We start from the raw sequence: 15,837 nt of genomic DNA on the forward strand, positions 1-15,837 counted from the left end.
AAATACCCCCCAAAATGGGCCGATCCTCGGTGGTTACAACACCGAGATTGCCAAGATAACCAATTTAAAAGAAATGTGGACCTAGAAGCAACGAATCCCTTGCTAGCGGTAAGTTACCGCTCCATAGTTCTAACAAGTATTAATGATCCGATTCTCCGTATTAACACACATGCTCGTCCATCCAGTCATGTGCCACCGCGTACGCTACAATCGCCTCGTAATGAAGATTAATGCAGTGTCCGATATTGTCGAGCACGGTGACCGCAAAGCTGGTGGCGGCGGGAAACAGAGACGACACGCGGGCTGGGCCCGAGGTCTTCCCCTGCCCACATTCGCCGCCCGGCCCTGAGCCATCCGAGGTCTCATTGACAAAGCAAAAGGTCGCGTCTTGGTCGCCCGTAATCACCGTCACGGGGCCGGAATAGTTGGTCGCAATCTTCGCCAGGCTGGCCGTAGCCAGTTCCCCTACAGAAACCGTCTGTTGGATATCAAAGTCGAGTGTAGACACCCGGGGGTCAAAGGTGCCATTGCGGCCGTAAAACGCCTTTTGTCTGCCAGGCAGGGACGACGTTACCAGATATCCGTCATCCAGGCTGCCGAATCTGGCCGGAAGTGCCTCCTTTGCCGGCAGGAGCCCGGTTTCCAAGAGGAGCGGCGAGTCCGACTCGGCGGCGTACCCCGTAAGTATAAGGGCATCGACGGCATCGGGGTACGTGGCGGCCAGCTCGACGCCAATCATAGATCCGAGCGAATGGCCGACATAAATGACCTTTTCAAACGACCGTCCGTGGATGATCTGTCCCCGCTTTAGCTGCGCGGCGATCTGGTTGGCCACCGCCGCGTGCAGAGGAATTTGGTCGGTGTGAAATGGATTGGGGCGTGAGGAAGCGCCGTCACCAGCACGATCGATCGACAGCGTGGCGTACCCTCTCCGGGTAGCAAAGTCCACCCAGGAGTAGATCCGCGACTGGACGCCCGACATTCCCAGGGCAAACCAGTAGTCCTTGGTGTACGTGATGCCGTGAACGAGCAGTTGAATTGCGTCTCGACGTGGGGAGGGGCCTATTGGCTCGCAGTAGCGAGCGCTGATATTCAGCGCAGTGGACTCGTAGGCCCAGGTCGAGCTGTTGGATGTCAGCGCCAGCTCGGACACCAGGGCGATCACCGAGCTGCCATTGGTGAGGACCGAGTCTTCCACTTGACGGTTCCAGGAAGAGACGCGCAAGGGGATGACAAGATCCGAGCAATCAGCAGGGCTGTCCCAGGGTTTGCTGAGCGACGAAGAGATGAAGAGGGTGCATAATACCACCTTCAGATATTGGAAATTGAACATGGCGTCACAGATGTTCCGGCTCGAGGGATGAGGCCCGTGGACAAGGTGATGTCAAGCAGCTTTTATAGACTTCGATATGCCTGCTCCCCCCTGAGCATAAAAGCAAAGCTCCACTTCAGCTGGTCAATTTAGATCATCGGCCGTTGAAGTTAAATCCATTCCGGATTTTCGTGAATCAGAGCTGTCATGGATCGAGACAAAGATAAAATGGCTGTCAATTTCGCCGATAGGGCCATCTCAAGATCAGATTTTACCTCAGTTCAGATCAACATATAACGAATATACAAAATTTAGTTATCGCTTCTGTGCCATAGGATGTTAGTCCATCTACTCGCACATCAAGATGTCTCACCACGAAGAGTCCATTCGTCCTCGACATAGCGCTTCCTACTGGCGCTTCGTTCTAGACCAGGGGTCTCTGACGCCGGACATCCTCCAGCATTTCGTACCCAAGCAATGCTCGCCCTCTCATTACAAAGCATTATTCATTATTAGTTAACTAACCTAAGTGGGCAGGGCGCGTCGCTTTGTAAGTAACGACAGCGCAAGATTAATAATAAGGGGACCCAGGAGATCCAGAGCATATAAAATGTAATGTTAGTTAATTAACTTACATAGAGGATAATTAATAACTTAGCATTTTTCGGCCATCCGCGTGTATGGCAGTCACCACGCGGGTGGACCACACCTGAAGTGGAAAGCTTCTCGGTAATGCGGACCCGACGCCTGGATATTCAGATTACACATCACTCATTGAATCATTATGCAAGCATTAGAACTCCGTAGTGCTACCACAGCGAACAGGGTGGCCTCCTCAACAAGTGCGGCACACCTGCCAACAATGGCCGTTTCCATCGGACTGGGGCGTTTTGAGTTCCTCCGAGCTCCACCAACACAATGAACTTTGTGATAAAAGGAGTCTCCGCGATGGCTAATTCGAAGGGTATGATCAGGCCTCGGCATGCTGATAAATCTTGAAATACAGTAGATATGTTGGACAATGGCGAGAAGCTTTCATCAATCCGAATCAAGGTAAGCTCGCATGGGGTGCGATGTACAGGAAAGTGGAACCGTCAGCATTGGGAAAGAAATAATTTCACCAGCAGTATAATACCATACAGTACAACCCTTCCTGCTCCATTATCCGCCAATTCCCCCTCATCAATCCTTCAACTCAGTTGGCTTTCTCCTCCTCTCACCTGTCCACATTCCGTTTAATTGACATCATGGCCAACAAGGCGCTCGTTTTCAAGGAGATCCCTGAGGGATACCCCGTTCCTGGCCAGCACTTGACCGTCGCACCAGCCACCTATGATGCCAACGTTGCCGCCCCCACCGATGGTGTCGTGATCCAGTCCCTCTACACCAGCTTCGACCCATATATGCGCGGCCGCATGCGTCCCGCCGAGGTCAAGTCTTACGGTCCAGTTTTCGAGCTCAACAAGGCCATCGACAGTGCCAGCATTGCCAAGGTCCTCCGTTCCAACAATGCTTCCTACAAGGAGGGTGACCTCGTGATTGGCCACGTGCCAATCCAGGAGTACATTTCGCTTGATGGCCAGAACCTGCAGAGCATTCGCAAGCTGGAGAACCCTCTAGGCATCGAAGATATTCGTGTCTTCCTAGGCGCTCTTGGCATGCCCGGTCTTGCCGCGTACTCTTCGCTGTACGCGATCGGTAAGCCCAAGAAGGGCGAGACTATCTTTGTCTCCGCTGCTAGCGGCGCTGTCGGCCAGATCGTTGGCCAGCTCGCCAAGCACGAGGGTCTGCGTGTCATTGGCTCCGTCGGCTCCGAAGAGAAGCTCAACTTCATCATCAAGGAGCTTGGTTTCGACGGCGGCTTCAACTATAAGAACGAGAAGCCTGCCGATGCGCTGGCTCGTCTTGCCCCCGAGGGTATCGATATCTACTACGAGAACGTCGGCGGTGAGCACCTCGAGGCTGCTCTGGACGCGATGAAGGACTTCGGTCGTGTCGTCGTCAGCGGTCTGATCTCCCAGTACAACTCCGCTCCCTACCCCATCAAGAACATCCACAACGTGCTCTTCAAGCGTATCACGATGCGCGGTTTCATCGTCAGTGACCCCGACATGGGACCCCTTTACGCCCAGGAGCACCAAGAGCGGGTGCAGAAGTGGATCAAGGAGGGCTCGTTCAAGGTGCTCATCCATGAGACTGTCGGTATTGACAACTCGGCAGAGGGTCTGGTCGGTATTTTCTACGGCAAGAATAAGGGCAAGGCCATCTTGAAGTTCTAAGCGACTGATATATATATATATCATCCTTAGCCTATATATTTCGGATTTGGAAGGACGAAAATCAATTGAAATACATGCGATTTAGTCCACTCGGGAGGCCTCGGTTATCACGATCTGGGAATGTAACGAGAGGCAGTTAGCTATAGGCATGATCTGAATAATCGCATCAGAGAAAGAACCTCACCAACATCAATATAAACTATATATTTCAAGACGTAACAAAATACCGTAGCCGTGGTCTGTCATCACAGAGTCAAGAGATACGGCCGGGTTAAACAATTCAAGGTCTCTCTCCATGTCCCTTCCACCCCCCTTCCCAATGCTTAGTTGTTTCGTTGAATGCTACTACGCTGGCTGATGTCTGTATCTTCGTAACTGAGCTGTAACATAAAAAACGTTCCAATGAACACTAGATTAGACCATAGATGTGGGAAGCCGGAGAGGCGCACCAGTGCGATGTGGGCCTTGCCCACCCTCAGTGGTAATTTCATCAGATATCCCAAGATCTACAAATCGAGCTAGTTTTCAAGTTCCTTCTAATCGCTGTGATGCCAATTATTGAAACAAGTAAGTTTGGAATGATTGCACTGTGCCCCTGAATTTCATGATGCTTTAAGCCATAACCTCAGGATAAGTTCGCATCCTTCCTCCGGAGAGTACTGAAAATTCCGACGAATGTAAGACGCTGAGCCATCCCATTTGCGCATCACAATCTTCGTCGCGTAGTTTCATACCATGGCTATGTTCTCTCGGCTCGGCATGATCATTAATCATTACCGTTAACTGTCTTCATCTCCGAAAGCTTACAAACAAGTAACCACGGTAAAACCGGACTTTAGGGATGGGTATTTCTAAGAATTATTAATCGGTAATTAGATGTCATCTAACTAATTTCTCTTGATCTTGATTTATCAGCGTGTCTTGCCTGGTGTGCACTATATAATTGAGAACATTGAACTGACTTCCACTACACCAAACAACCCCACAATGTCTCTCGTCTTAATCACCGGAGCAACAGGCTTTATCGGCTCCCAGGTCGTCCTTCAGACACTGGAAGCCGGCCACAATGTCCATCTCGTCGTCCGTCGCCCCGAGCAAGCCGACAAGCTGCGCCGGATTTTCTCCAAATACGACGAGAAACTATCCTTCGCCGTGGTCCCCGATATCACCGCACCAGGCGGCTTTGACGAGGCTCTCCAAGGCGTAGACTACGTTATGCACGTGGCCTCACCCATAGCTGGCTCGGGGGAGTCGGATCTGCTTACCCCCGCCGTAAAGGGGACAGTCTCAGTACTGGAGTCGGCGGTGAAGGTTCCGAGTATTCGGAAGGTGGTTATCACGGCCTCGATCCTGTCCATCATACCGTTAACACCACCTGCGGATGGCGCAGTTGTGAAAGGTACCCCTCCTGGCTGCGTTTAAATTTAAGAGTGCGAACCCACTAACATTAACAAGAGGACAACGACTTCGACTTCACATTCGACGCGGAAAGCCCCGCTGCCCTCTCACCGATAGGCCAATACCACGCGAGCAAAATTGCCGCCCACAAGGCCGTGATCGACTTCGTGGCAACCAACAACCCGTCTTTCGATGTGGTGACCATTCACCCCGTCCTTGTCTTCGGTCGCAGCCTCATTCAAGAAACCGCCGAAGAACTATCCGGTAGCAACGGGTTGCTCTTCCAAACGCTTATGTCAGAGACTCCCTTCGGGAAACAATTCCTCGGCGTACACGTTAGCGATGTCGCCTCGGCGCATGTCAGCGCTCTTACGAGAAGCTGTACCTCTATCAAGGGTGTACAGCCGTACCTTGTTTCGTCTAAAGCGCGCCCGTGGCACGAGGTGCATGATTTCGTGAAAAGTCGGTATCCTGGTCTTGCTATTAAGCTGCCTCCGTTGGATACGTCAAGCTACGATGTTGATACGACCAGGGCGCACCGAGAGCTAGGGATCGAGTTTCGGGAAATGGAGGTGCAGGTTGCGGACCTTTTGGATCAGCAGTTGGAGTTAAGGGAATAGTGCGTGTCCAGTTAGATAGATCAATGACTGCTAGTTGGTGGTGCTGATGTGGTGATTCTGTACTTGCACAGAGTCAGTGGGGCTACAGCTAGTTTATGGGGTTAAATGCAGCTCATATTTCCTACTTGCAAATTACCAGGTCAATTATTTCAATCAAGTAAATCTGGCTTGGGCGATCCTATGTATGCTATCCACGACTATGCCAAGATAGCCAGGTTGCACAAGCTGGCAACTATGGCCTTGGCGGTCCCTACCATCGATTGGCTCGAGTTTCCAAGCTGGTAACATCTCGGCCACCAAAATATAAGGATACTCTCGCCAGGCTCCGGAAAAGAAAGTTGACGTTGCGGCTGTGTCTATTTATGCCGCCGAAGAACCTGGGGTGTTTCGAATGGTTTTTACGCACCCGCATAACGTTCCGGAAGAGAGACTCAAATAGAATGCTTCAAGCTATTCAATAATTGGCAGTGTTTGATACAAGATGTTGACGATAGCGTATAATACATTAAAGGAGTGTGAGTGTGTGATATTATTTACCGCGAGCCCTCGCGAGTTGAGACTCTAAATTACAAGTGTGATGATGATCATTCTCTAACTATGCGTGTTGGCGCAGCTATTTGTAGCTACTTTCTGCCTAGAGCGATGGTGGCATTCTATTGTCCAAACAATAAATGACGGTAACAACTGAGAATATAGTCTACGGATGATTTTCCACTCCGATCTATCAAATATCGATGATCAATCCTGGAGACCAATTCGAGCGGTCAACTCAGCATTTAAGCTTGACCAACTCGGGTGAATTCAAAGGCCCGTCTAACTTCAGATGGACCAATTTAAGTGAAGTCAGAGTGGTCAATATGAATGAATTCACATCGTCAATTCACTGCTGAATTAGCCACCAGAATTTACCTAGACCGGCTACCCTGATCCTGACGGTCAATTCAGGTCGCTAATTTAGACCAATTCGAGAGCATTTGCAAGATCAATTTACGTGAAATGAGCTTAATAACTTTGACGAACTGGGATTACTGACCAGCCTTATATAGTGGTCCATACCCTTTACTTTTAGTAGGGAAACTGAATGACTGGGCTAGGTTAAGTCATGCAGCCAAATTGTTCTATATATGGGAAGGATTGCGCGAAAAGTAACCTCATCGAATTGTATTGAGATTTGGTCTGAGATATGGGCTAATAGACAAAGGGGAACCAATCCAAAAAGATGAGTTGAATTGAATTATTCGAAGAAAAGATGAAAAGAGCGAATGATGCGAGGACATGTTAGGATGTCCTTGCTTGCATAAGTAGGGAAAGGAGTTGGAAGTCGCGATTCTCGGAGTGTCGAGAATCCCTAGCACAAACAAAGGAAGAACGACACAAGTGAAAATTAAACCATTCTGCGTATATTTTACAATCCCACATTCCCCGACATTAACTAATTATCGGCCAGGCTAACTTGATTTGCAGAACAGGTGCGCTAGCACGAACCTTAATTGAACCCGCTCCCCGTCGGACTCAACAGGTGCGCTAGCACGAACATTAATTGGACCCGCTTCTGTCGGACTCTGTTGCTCCACCCTTGACATTAACTAATTATCGGTTATCTCGATTTGGAGAGCAGGTGCGCTAGCACGAACCTTAACTGGACCCGCACCCGGCGGACTCTGTTGCCCCACCCTCGGCATTAACTAATTATCGGCCAGGCTAACTTGATTTGCAGAACAGGTGCGCTAGCACGAACATTAATTGGACCCGCTTCTGGCGGACTCTGTTGATCCATCTGGCGCGGAAACTTCGTAAGCGCAATTAAGGTTCATTCTAGCGCATATGTTTCACAAAGTAGGTTAGCCAGAGCCATTAATGACACAGTATTAATCGAAATTAACGCAGTTGACTAATTATCGTAGTAAGCTGAAATAGTGTGGGCTAGTAATCCTTTTGGACGAATAGGCAACAAGGCGAGGTCAGGCGGAGCCCATCTCGGATGAAAGGTTGATTGATTGAAGAAAGAACGAATATCATGGGGCGGGTGAAATACCCCATAGATGGCCAAGATACAAAGTATTACGACAGCCGTAATGCCGAGGAAACCATGTTACTATACCAAACACAAAGGAAAGTCGGTCACTCAGTATACATAAGACAGCACATATAAGACAAAGGGATATAAGATGCCTCTTTTACATACAATTGGTCTCTCACAATCAAACTCATCTTTTAGTATTGCTTCTTGCTTTATGCAAAATGAGCAGGAAGAAAGTTATAAGTGGACTCTACAGACCTATTTTCACATGGCTTGACCCTTTATCCCTTTCTCCAGTTCTTTGCACTGACAGAGATCTTGCTTTAGTAGATGCAATTAAATCTGTCTGTCCAAGCAGTCCACATTTACTGTGTTTGGCATATTGATAAGAATGTGGTTGTAAAGACAAAGCTTCTGTTCGAACGATGAATTTGAAACGTTTATACAATCTTGGGGAGAATAGAAGATGAATAAAATAGACCAATAGTTGAGTTTGAGATTAGTCAAACTGCTCCTCCTGCTCTTCGATGTGTTAAAGAGACCTGACTAACTAATGAAGAGTTGTTTATTAGGGCTTGGATATGGCAATACCTCCATCTTGGTAATTGGGCAACATCACGAGTAGAAGGCTCTCATGCTGTTATAAAACAGTATATAGGGGTGATGTGCTCTGTGTTTTTGAACGAATTAATAATGCTCTACAGGATCAACACTACTATTTTATCTGATCTACCAGAAGATCGGATTACAAGGCTACATTTCTGCTCACGCTTTCTCTATTCAAATATTATAAAAATAACATCACGATATTCATTATCTTCAATCTCTAATCAAGCTGCTATAGCTAAAAGAGGTACCGCTGAAGCCCCTTTATCTAAATGTACTAATATATTCACTAGGCCAATGGGCCTTCCATGTGCCCACCGAATCGCTAATTTTTCAACAAACATCAACCAATTCCACTAAGCGATATCCATCAATTTTGGGGGCTTGGCCTTGGTAATGAGTTATCTGAGTATCTGCCAATACTAGATCCTCTAATATCACCGCTGCCACCAAGGAAATCAAACCTAGATAACACATCTGATCGAACCAACGAGACATCGAACAAAAGGTTTCTAAAGAAGAAAGCGCCATCAAAGTGATCAAATTGTGGAGAATTGGCCATACAAGGCGTTCTTGTACGGTTAATGGGGTATGAAAATAAGATGAACGAAAGAAGTGAAGAATCAAGTGAAACAAAGATCAATTAAAGACAGCGTGGTTCTTATAGAAATAGTAGATAGAATGCAGTTGCTACAGTAATGTATGGTAAACCATCTTGGCAAAATTGATTAATGTTAGTGATTCCTATACCTTACTAAGAAATTACATAATATAGAATTCTGGCACCTGCTGAGCTGGGTGCCCGCCGGTTTCCGCTACCTCCCTTCATCACGACGGGCACCCTCAGACATCACCTTCAAGGGCCGGAAGTGACCACTGGATTATTACTGAAACTACATCTTACAGTATCACTAGGCACCATTTTCCTTTCTACCGTCAGTCATGTACGAACCTGTACCGAGGAGGTACAGGAAGACCAATATAACCCGCAGCCGAAATGGATGCATTCCGTGCAGACAGAAAAAACGAAAAGTTGAGCCCCCCCCCCCCCCCCCCCCGGCAGACGGTTCGAGTAGTTACTGATATGACACTTCGTCGACATTAGTGTGACGAGAACAGGCCTAGCTGTGGGCTCTGTTCGCGCCTAGGAATCCATTGCTCTTTTCGCAGTCCTCCACTTCGATTTCAAGAGTCGTCTTTCAATTTAGTGCGGACAGCAGAAGTTGATACTCGGAACGTTGACTACAGTGAGGTACCTCGCGCTAAGTTGTATAATCATCGACGTTACGGCACTATCAACGAAGACGACGTACTCCCAAATCCAAGTTCCACCAGGGGCCGCCAACTTCAGATTTTGGCGAGCTTCTCCCATGCGGAGAATATTAAAGCCCCCACTTATACGAATTTGAATATTCCTCATAAGCCCGCAATCGCTGTTTCCGACGGAGTTTTTCTTCACCAATACTTTTCCCATATCATTAACTTTCTACCTAAAAGCGTACGACTAGTTGTGTCAAGCGGGTTAGACTTGCCCGCTCTTAGAGAAGCTACGGTTGCCTTCTCTGCCGCTCGATTTGCCTACTCCCTTGGGAACCCGTACCAGTCACGGTCAAAGAACTTGCCACCACTTTTTGTTCAATCGCTGAACTATTTTAGTCGTGCGATTCAATTGGTTAAGCAAGACACCAGCCGGATCGAGGATGTCCTTGCTGCGGTGATTTTCTTCATACTCTTCGAAAATGTAGTTGGGATCGTCAGGACCTTTTGCTGCCATTTACGAGGGCTAGAGACTCTCATCCTTCGGCACTACCGTGCTTTATCTGGAACACCTTACGGCCGATTGGTATTGCGTGCGAGTATTTTCGTCCGTGCAAAAGGGTTTCTCATTCTAGGGCCGTTGCATGCAACACATCGCAGCCAAGTTGCTGACCGAGAGCTCGATCTTCTTGCGCGCCGGATCTGCGCACCACAAGAACTCCTCTTTCTCACGATGGCAGATACCATCCGTGTGTCATCTATTTTGCTTCTTCAGAGATGCTCACAGTCCCGCTGCGATAATGTGGATTTATCTCGCCTGAAGCTTTCAACACCTGGAGATGGAGAAGGTTGTCTTTCGGGATGCAATGACAGCGAGTCCGAGGTTTACCGGAAGCTAGACGATCTTAGGCAATATGTCGATTTCCTCTTCGCTCAGTCGAATTCGCTATATAATGCGTTCCTTCGATGTACGGGCCATCCAATATTCCAGCGAACCGATCTCAGCTACGCAGAAGATGCCATTCTGCCTATCACATTCGATAGCCGTGAAGACGCAATTGCCTGCGCGATGTATGCCTTGGTGCAGGTCTATTGTGACCGCCAAACACTCAGGCATTTGCTTCTCGCGGAGTCTGGAGAAATTACTTTGCCGTTAACTCGGTGGGCTAAAGTGATTCTCGGTATTGCGAAAGGATGGGATCCATCAAAATACTTATACGAAGAGACGTATAACATGAACATAGGATGGATTGTGGAGTTGCTTTGTCTTCGCTGGCCCAACGCTGATATCTTGACCTACATCACTCAAAATCTCGTCCCTGGCCTCAGGATGGCTCGGCCTGCCATGGAAGATACTGCAGGGGCTTTGCTGCTGTTTGATTTAGTATTAGAAATGCTGAAAATCGAAAATGCCCGTGGACGCAAAGTCTTTGCCATGCACCTTGTGCATGAAGATTCTTCCGAGGAAAACGGATTCTTTCTGCCCAATGAGTCGTTACATTTTGTCATCCATGGTTATACTGACGGTGGAGAGTTTTTCAGTGATTATATCTCACAGTCAACTTCAACTAGAAGTAAATGAAAAGAAAATTCACCTTCATTACCTGCTGAATACGTCCAAAACCCGGTCATTTGTCGTACACCAAGCTAGCGTAAGTAGGAAGCCAAACTTCTTAGGGAGTAAGGAGTCTGTTCGCGAAGCAGTGAGGATGTACAGCACCTCTCAGGCTGCGATCCGTCGCCGCCCGTGCCAATTATACATCTCGCGCTGAGACAGGTGCGAATAACGTTGAACTGACGCTGTTTAACAGGTTTCTCTGCGGAACGAATACCATCTACGGAATTCTCTTGAAGAAATGCCTAATAACATACTTAATAGGAAAGGCCCCGCGCATGCAAAGGCCTTGATTTGAGACTGCAGCCCAACATCCGGAAATACAACAGCAAATTTTAGAACAGCAATCTGTTGCACCTAGCCGTGAAATACGATAACGTTAGTCTCACGGAGGCTTTGCTCCAGCACAACGCCAACATCAATACATTTTACCGAGGCAAACCTCCTTTAGTGAGGGTGCTAAAATGCTCTTCCGCTGCTGTGCGTGACCTCTTGCTTAATCGTCGAGACCTAGACATCAACCTTCAAAATCAAGCGCGGGAGAGCGCCCTGTTGTATGCCATCAACTACAGAACCTTTTCCGCCGTCAAGAGCGTTCTATAACAACCCAACGTCAGAGTAGACGTCAAGCGCAAACACAGCCGAATGGTGCTCCATCTAGCTATCTTCGCAGGTTGAATAGAATGCTTGCATCTGCTACTTTCTAGTGGCAGCGACCCCAATTTACAGGATGATTCATGCCACTCGCCATGGGCCTCTGCACGTCGCTTCAATAGGCCCGTGACAGAAATGATTTTTCCAAACGATCCGAAGTCGGACGTACTTCTTAGTGCTCAATCACCACAGGATCTGAACTATCTCTTCGCCAAGTAGTATGCTATGGGTCGGTAGATGCTGTCAAACGGCTTCTCGGACAAAAAGGTCTAAACTTGGACATCCAGAACCGGAAAGGCTATACGCCGCTCTATCTCGCCATTCAAAGCAAACGCCTGGAAATGGTCAATCTGCTCCTAAGTCACCCCCTGCCAACGTGAACTGCGAAGGCAAAGATAATAATATGCCACTCTGGCTGTCTACTTACTCGTCGTGCGACGGGATACCCGAAAGTCTGTTAGTCGAGAAAGACATCAACGTTAATTTTGTTGGAGGCCGCGGGAGATTCGAGGCGCCGTCTACATCTCTACACCACGCCGCGACCAAATTGGATACTGTGATCCTAATGACGGTTCTCAGACCGGCATCAATACGCCTCTTTTTTTTCGATCCCTCCGGCCTCTCATCGACTCACATGGGCCCCTCGAATTCTCTTTCCTCGTTCCTACTTCGCTTCATCGTCATGCCTCGCAGTTGACACACTACTTCACTGCTTCGTTACCTGAGCCTTCAGAGGAATTGGCCCAGGATGGTGAGCCTTCCTCTGTCACCGAATTGGTGGCGCTTTATATTGGTCATGTGGCTCGCGAGATCGAGGAGGGCGAGTACGACGTTCAGGGAAGCTATCTTGAAGTCCCCAAGCTCGCCTTGAACGAGTTTGAGCGTGCGTTCATGCGCGCAACGATGTCCACGCTGTGGCAGCGGCTCTGTCCGAAATTGTCTCTAAGAAGACCCAGGTACTGAATCATACATAATGTAACATGCTTACGCTTACTGAGCTACTAAATAAAGCAAGTTTCGGGTGATTTATTTAAGTAATAGAATCTACTAAATTAAGTAGCAAATTTAAATAGTATGTTTTCAGCCTTGATGTTGTACGATCGATCTCGCGGTGTCATCGCTATGTAAAGTGCTGTTACATATTGTTGAGGCAATAAATAACGATAACAACTAAGAATGGGGCCGGCCAATGGAGCATTTTTAGTCTAGCGGTCTTATTTCCCCCAACTCGTCTCGACATATATAAATTAAGCCATGTGGTTAACACACACCAGACACATACAACCTGAGGCACCCAAAATTGAGAGGAAAAAGACGCCAAACAAGGGCGAAAGCAATGCATGAAACGGTATACTAGCTTCGAAGTTTCCATATAGAGATTGCCTAATACTTCATCAGCGGCACTGCTGTTGAGATCATGTGACCTAGTTGGTCACATGACCCTGGATGGTCCTGAGAGTAGTTAGATAGTCCTCGAGGGGTCGGAGGTTCTCTCATACCCCGTCCGTCTCTCAACCAATAAATTCATCATTTATTGTTTGTTTCTTTCCCTTTGTCAAGAGCTGTATATACTTTTATGCTCCCTGTTATGTTGGCGCGAAGTTTGCATAATGGGAAATTGTCCAATATATTAGGAGGTTGTAAATACCCAGCCGCAATGAGATCAGATAATAACGAAACTAACGTAAAGATCATCAATTTATCATAGATCCGTCCCCAGATATTGAGCAGCGAGAAAGCCGAGTGAGTGCAGGGCTTGCCCATTTAAGTAGCCTGGCTCTTTCTTAGCACTAATTGTTTGGAAATAGAGTGAATCAATTCTCATAGTATCCTGTGCGCATTACTTTTAAAGATACAAATCGAGATACTCGCGTCAGGTAGTCCGGAACAAGTGAGAAACTCGTTTCTCTCAGGTTATGTGCAGTAGATTCAAAAGCACCCCGGGACTTAAATCAAATGTCTACCACTTCTCAACATATGGACGTAGATCTAATTCAAAGGCAAATGTCGTCCGTGGCTGAGTGTGCAGAAACCAATAAGAGTCCGCAATCTAAAGTAAGTCAGTGACCAAATCAATATACCAAAAGAAATAATACCTACAGCATCGGGGCTCAATTTCCCATCCACATGTTCATTGGCCCATGCCTTGGTCCGGGGTATGTCAATGATACCGTCAATGATAGTATGCGAGACATGCACACCCTGCGGTCCAAACTCACGAGCAAGCGACTGTGCTAACGCGCGTAGTGCAAACTTGCCTGAGGCAAAGGCAGCAAAGTTAGCCGAGCCCTTTAGGCTCGCTGTAGCTCCGGTAAAGATCAGAGTTGGAGGATACTCGGAGGATTCACGAGAATCTAAGAGGAGGGGGAGAGAGCGTTGAGCGAAGTTGAAAGCACCTTGCCTATTATACGAATTAGTGCTAAACCCCAAAATTCACATTTTGATTTGTTCTTATCGAGAGCAAACTATGTGGAAAGAATCGTACGCTTGAGATGCAAGTGCGTTTGAGTAATCCTGCTTAGTAAGTTCAAGGAATGGCTTTCGGATTAAGCCGCCACCAGCATTGAACACCGCGGCGGCAACCTTAGACGATGGGTATTGAGCTGCGATCTTATCAAAGGCGGCATTCACGCTCTCTAAGTCTGAGACGTCAGTACTAATGCCGAAGGCTTGGCCGCCACTAGCATTGATCTCCTGAACGACTAGGCCGAAGTTTTCTGGGTTTCGGGCCAGAACAACAACAGAGTACGCCTTAGCAAACTTTCTGGCGATCGAGGCGCCCTGTACGTTTTGTTAGTACTGTATTTATTATATAGCGGGGGTGTATGTATAAGTAGACCGTACTGTGCCAGGGCCAACGCCGGCGATAATTGCGATGGACTTGGAAACCATGATTGATATGGCTATGAAGACTTTAGTCGAGTGCAATGAACTGGGAATGGAGGGGAGCTATATAAACTATTGCCGAGGCTTAGAAATGCAGGGGTGGATTGGTCATCACTCGGCGGATGATATCATCCGCAGAGAATGGGACTGGTGTATCATCGTAGAAAAAGTTACAATCCAGATGAATAATCGTTAAGGGTCAGTTTCACTAAATGATTGAATATTGACGAACTGAGGCAGGGATATCTTACCGCTAGGGGATCTACGGAGAGGCTTATTCAGCGTTCGCATCATCCTCCCTTATTTTTGTATGGTAATCCGGATAGATAAAAGTATAGTGCCGTAACACGCTATAGCAGGCTCCTGAGGATCTCTCAACGGATACAATCTTCAATCAACAAACACTCAATTGGATATGCCTAATACTAGTCAGTACTTCCCCTGGTATTGTATTGACTCGTCAGATGCCACGGCGCCTGGCTGAGATCTACAATCTTACATTACCCTCTCTTTCTTGTAACCCCTGAGTCATTTAACCCCATGAAGTTCAGTGGTTTAGTTCATCAGTATCAACAAACCTTTCCATCTCATCTTTGCATCGTTGCATAAACCCGTTTTGGTTCGGTTGCTCTCATTATCCAGTAAATCCAGTGTATTTTCATAAATATACTGGCCATTCCTGGTATTCCTGGTACGTTAAAATGTAAGAGGAATCATTGCCATCGTGTTACGACAAACCGTAATGTCAAGGATACCAGATTACTGTACAAAACATTAAGGAAAGTGGGTCACTCAGTATAGCCCCCGTCTAGGCGGTAAGTTACCACTCCATGTCTCGATTGTATCGTTTATCAAGCAGCTTCTCCAGCATTGTGGGAGGTGGACGGGGCCGAAAACCGTGCTTGTTATGGATAATGCATCGTCTTTCCATCATTCGGACCGAGTCATGCCTTCCTTCGGCGGTGTGTCCATGACGTGGGTTGTAAAACAAGAGAACGACCTAGCTCCTTTTCGTTGGCCTAATGTATTTCTTAGCTTGGTGCTTAGTGGCATCTGAGTTGGAGGCACGAGGAAGACTGTAGGCGGTGAAATTAATCGTGAGACATACTGTACGGCAGCTCCTTATGTCTTCTCCATCTTTGCTCCTTCATTTTGAAAATGGCCTTCCGGCTTCGGCCTTTGAAGTTCGG

At 47.5% G+C, this 15,837-nt stretch overlaps 5 protein-coding genes across 5 annotated transcripts; 3 read left to right on the top strand and 2 right to left on the bottom strand.

Annotated features, from left to right (window-relative positions):
* Nucleotides 1-160: 160 nt before the first annotated feature.
* N7446_001105 (alpha/beta hydrolase) lies at nucleotides 161-1,333 on the bottom strand (the record flags this gene model as incomplete). The annotated part of the gene is made up of 1 exon (XM_058509872.1): nucleotides 161-1,333. The coding sequence occupies one exon, from the start codon at nucleotides 1,331-1,333 to the stop codon at nucleotides 161-163; it is 1,173 nt and encodes a 390-aa protein (XP_058378851.1).
* Nucleotides 1,334-2,559: 1,226 nt separating this feature from the next.
* On the top strand, nucleotides 2,560-3,591 carry N7446_001106 (MDR family NADP-dependent oxidoreductase; the record flags this gene model as incomplete). Its single annotated transcript, XM_058509873.1, has 1 exon — nucleotides 2,560-3,591. The coding sequence occupies one exon, from the start codon at nucleotides 2,560-2,562 to the stop codon at nucleotides 3,589-3,591; it is 1,032 nt and encodes a 343-aa protein (XP_058378852.1).
* Nucleotides 3,592-4,578: 987 nt separating this feature from the next.
* Nucleotides 4,579-5,609, top strand: N7446_001107 (NAD-dependent epimerase/dehydratase; the record flags this gene model as incomplete). The annotated part of the gene is made up of 2 exons (XM_058509874.1): nucleotides 4,579-4,990; nucleotides 5,047-5,609. The coding sequence occupies 2 exons, from the start codon at nucleotides 4,579-4,581 to the stop codon at nucleotides 5,607-5,609; spliced, it is 975 nt and encodes a 324-aa protein (XP_058378853.1).
* A 4,616-nt stretch (nucleotides 5,610-10,225) lies between these two features.
* N7446_001108 (uncharacterized protein) lies at nucleotides 10,226-11,074 on the top strand (the record flags this gene model as incomplete). Its single annotated transcript, XM_058509875.1, has 1 exon — nucleotides 10,226-11,074. One exon carries the CDS (start codon nucleotides 10,226-10,228, stop codon nucleotides 11,072-11,074), a length of 849 nt encoding a protein of 282 aa, XP_058378854.1.
* Nucleotides 11,075-13,721: 2,647 nt separating this feature from the next.
* N7446_001109 (uncharacterized protein) lies at nucleotides 13,722-14,653 on the bottom strand (the record flags this gene model as incomplete). The annotated part of the gene is made up of 4 exons (XM_058509876.1): nucleotides 13,722-13,811; nucleotides 13,862-14,162; nucleotides 14,247-14,542; nucleotides 14,606-14,653. The coding sequence occupies 4 exons, from the start codon at nucleotides 14,651-14,653 to the stop codon at nucleotides 13,722-13,724; spliced, it is 735 nt and encodes a 244-aa protein (XP_058378855.1).
* Between the last annotated feature and the right edge of the window lie 1,184 nt (nucleotides 14,654-15,837).

Source organism: Penicillium canescens (genome assembly GCF_028828765.1).
Source record: "Penicillium canescens strain IBT 15451 chromosome Unknown utg000001l_segment0_segment0, whole genome shotgun sequence".
NCBI classification, from domain to species: Eukaryota; Fungi; Ascomycota; class Eurotiomycetes; order Eurotiales; family Aspergillaceae; genus Penicillium; species Penicillium canescens.